General features: G+C 34.0%; 1 protein-coding gene across 1 annotated transcript in view; it reads right to left on the reverse strand.

Annotated features, from left to right (window-relative positions):
- The window catches only part of LOC108688606 (gephyrin-like), a 3,412-nt gene extending 3,378 nt beyond the window's left edge, over positions 1 to 34 (reverse strand). Inside the window, exon 1 of the mRNA XM_018194935.1 lies at positions 7 to 34. Within this exon, the coding sequence (XP_018050424.1) occupies positions 7 to 34 (28 nt within the window). The remainder of the gene's footprint in view (positions 1 to 6) is intronic.
- Between the last annotated feature and the right edge of the window lie 254 nt (positions 35 to 288).

Raw genomic sequence — 288 nt, forward strand, 5'->3', positions numbered from 1 at the left:
ACATACTTGCTATAATTTCGAATTTGACTACCATTTTATCCTCTTTTATCGTATACTGACAGTTACCGCAGGATTTTACCGTTTCGTGCGTATTATGTTTTGTCGCAGCTACCACGTTCGTCGATTGGGTTGGTTCTAATCGAAATAGGTCACAGAAATATTTCGATGACAAATTGTTTACATTTCTTCTCTTTTCTTAATAGTAAGATTGTACTCGGACAATGTCAGCTTTGTTTTCAACATATGTTTAATATATACCGCGGATCTTTTCATGTTTTAAATAACGAA

Source organism: Atta colombica, unplaced genomic scaffold (assembly GCF_001594045.1).
Source record: "Atta colombica isolate Treedump-2 unplaced genomic scaffold, Acol1.0 scaffold105, whole genome shotgun sequence".
Classification (NCBI taxonomy): domain Eukaryota; kingdom Metazoa; phylum Arthropoda; class Insecta; order Hymenoptera; family Formicidae; genus Atta; species Atta colombica.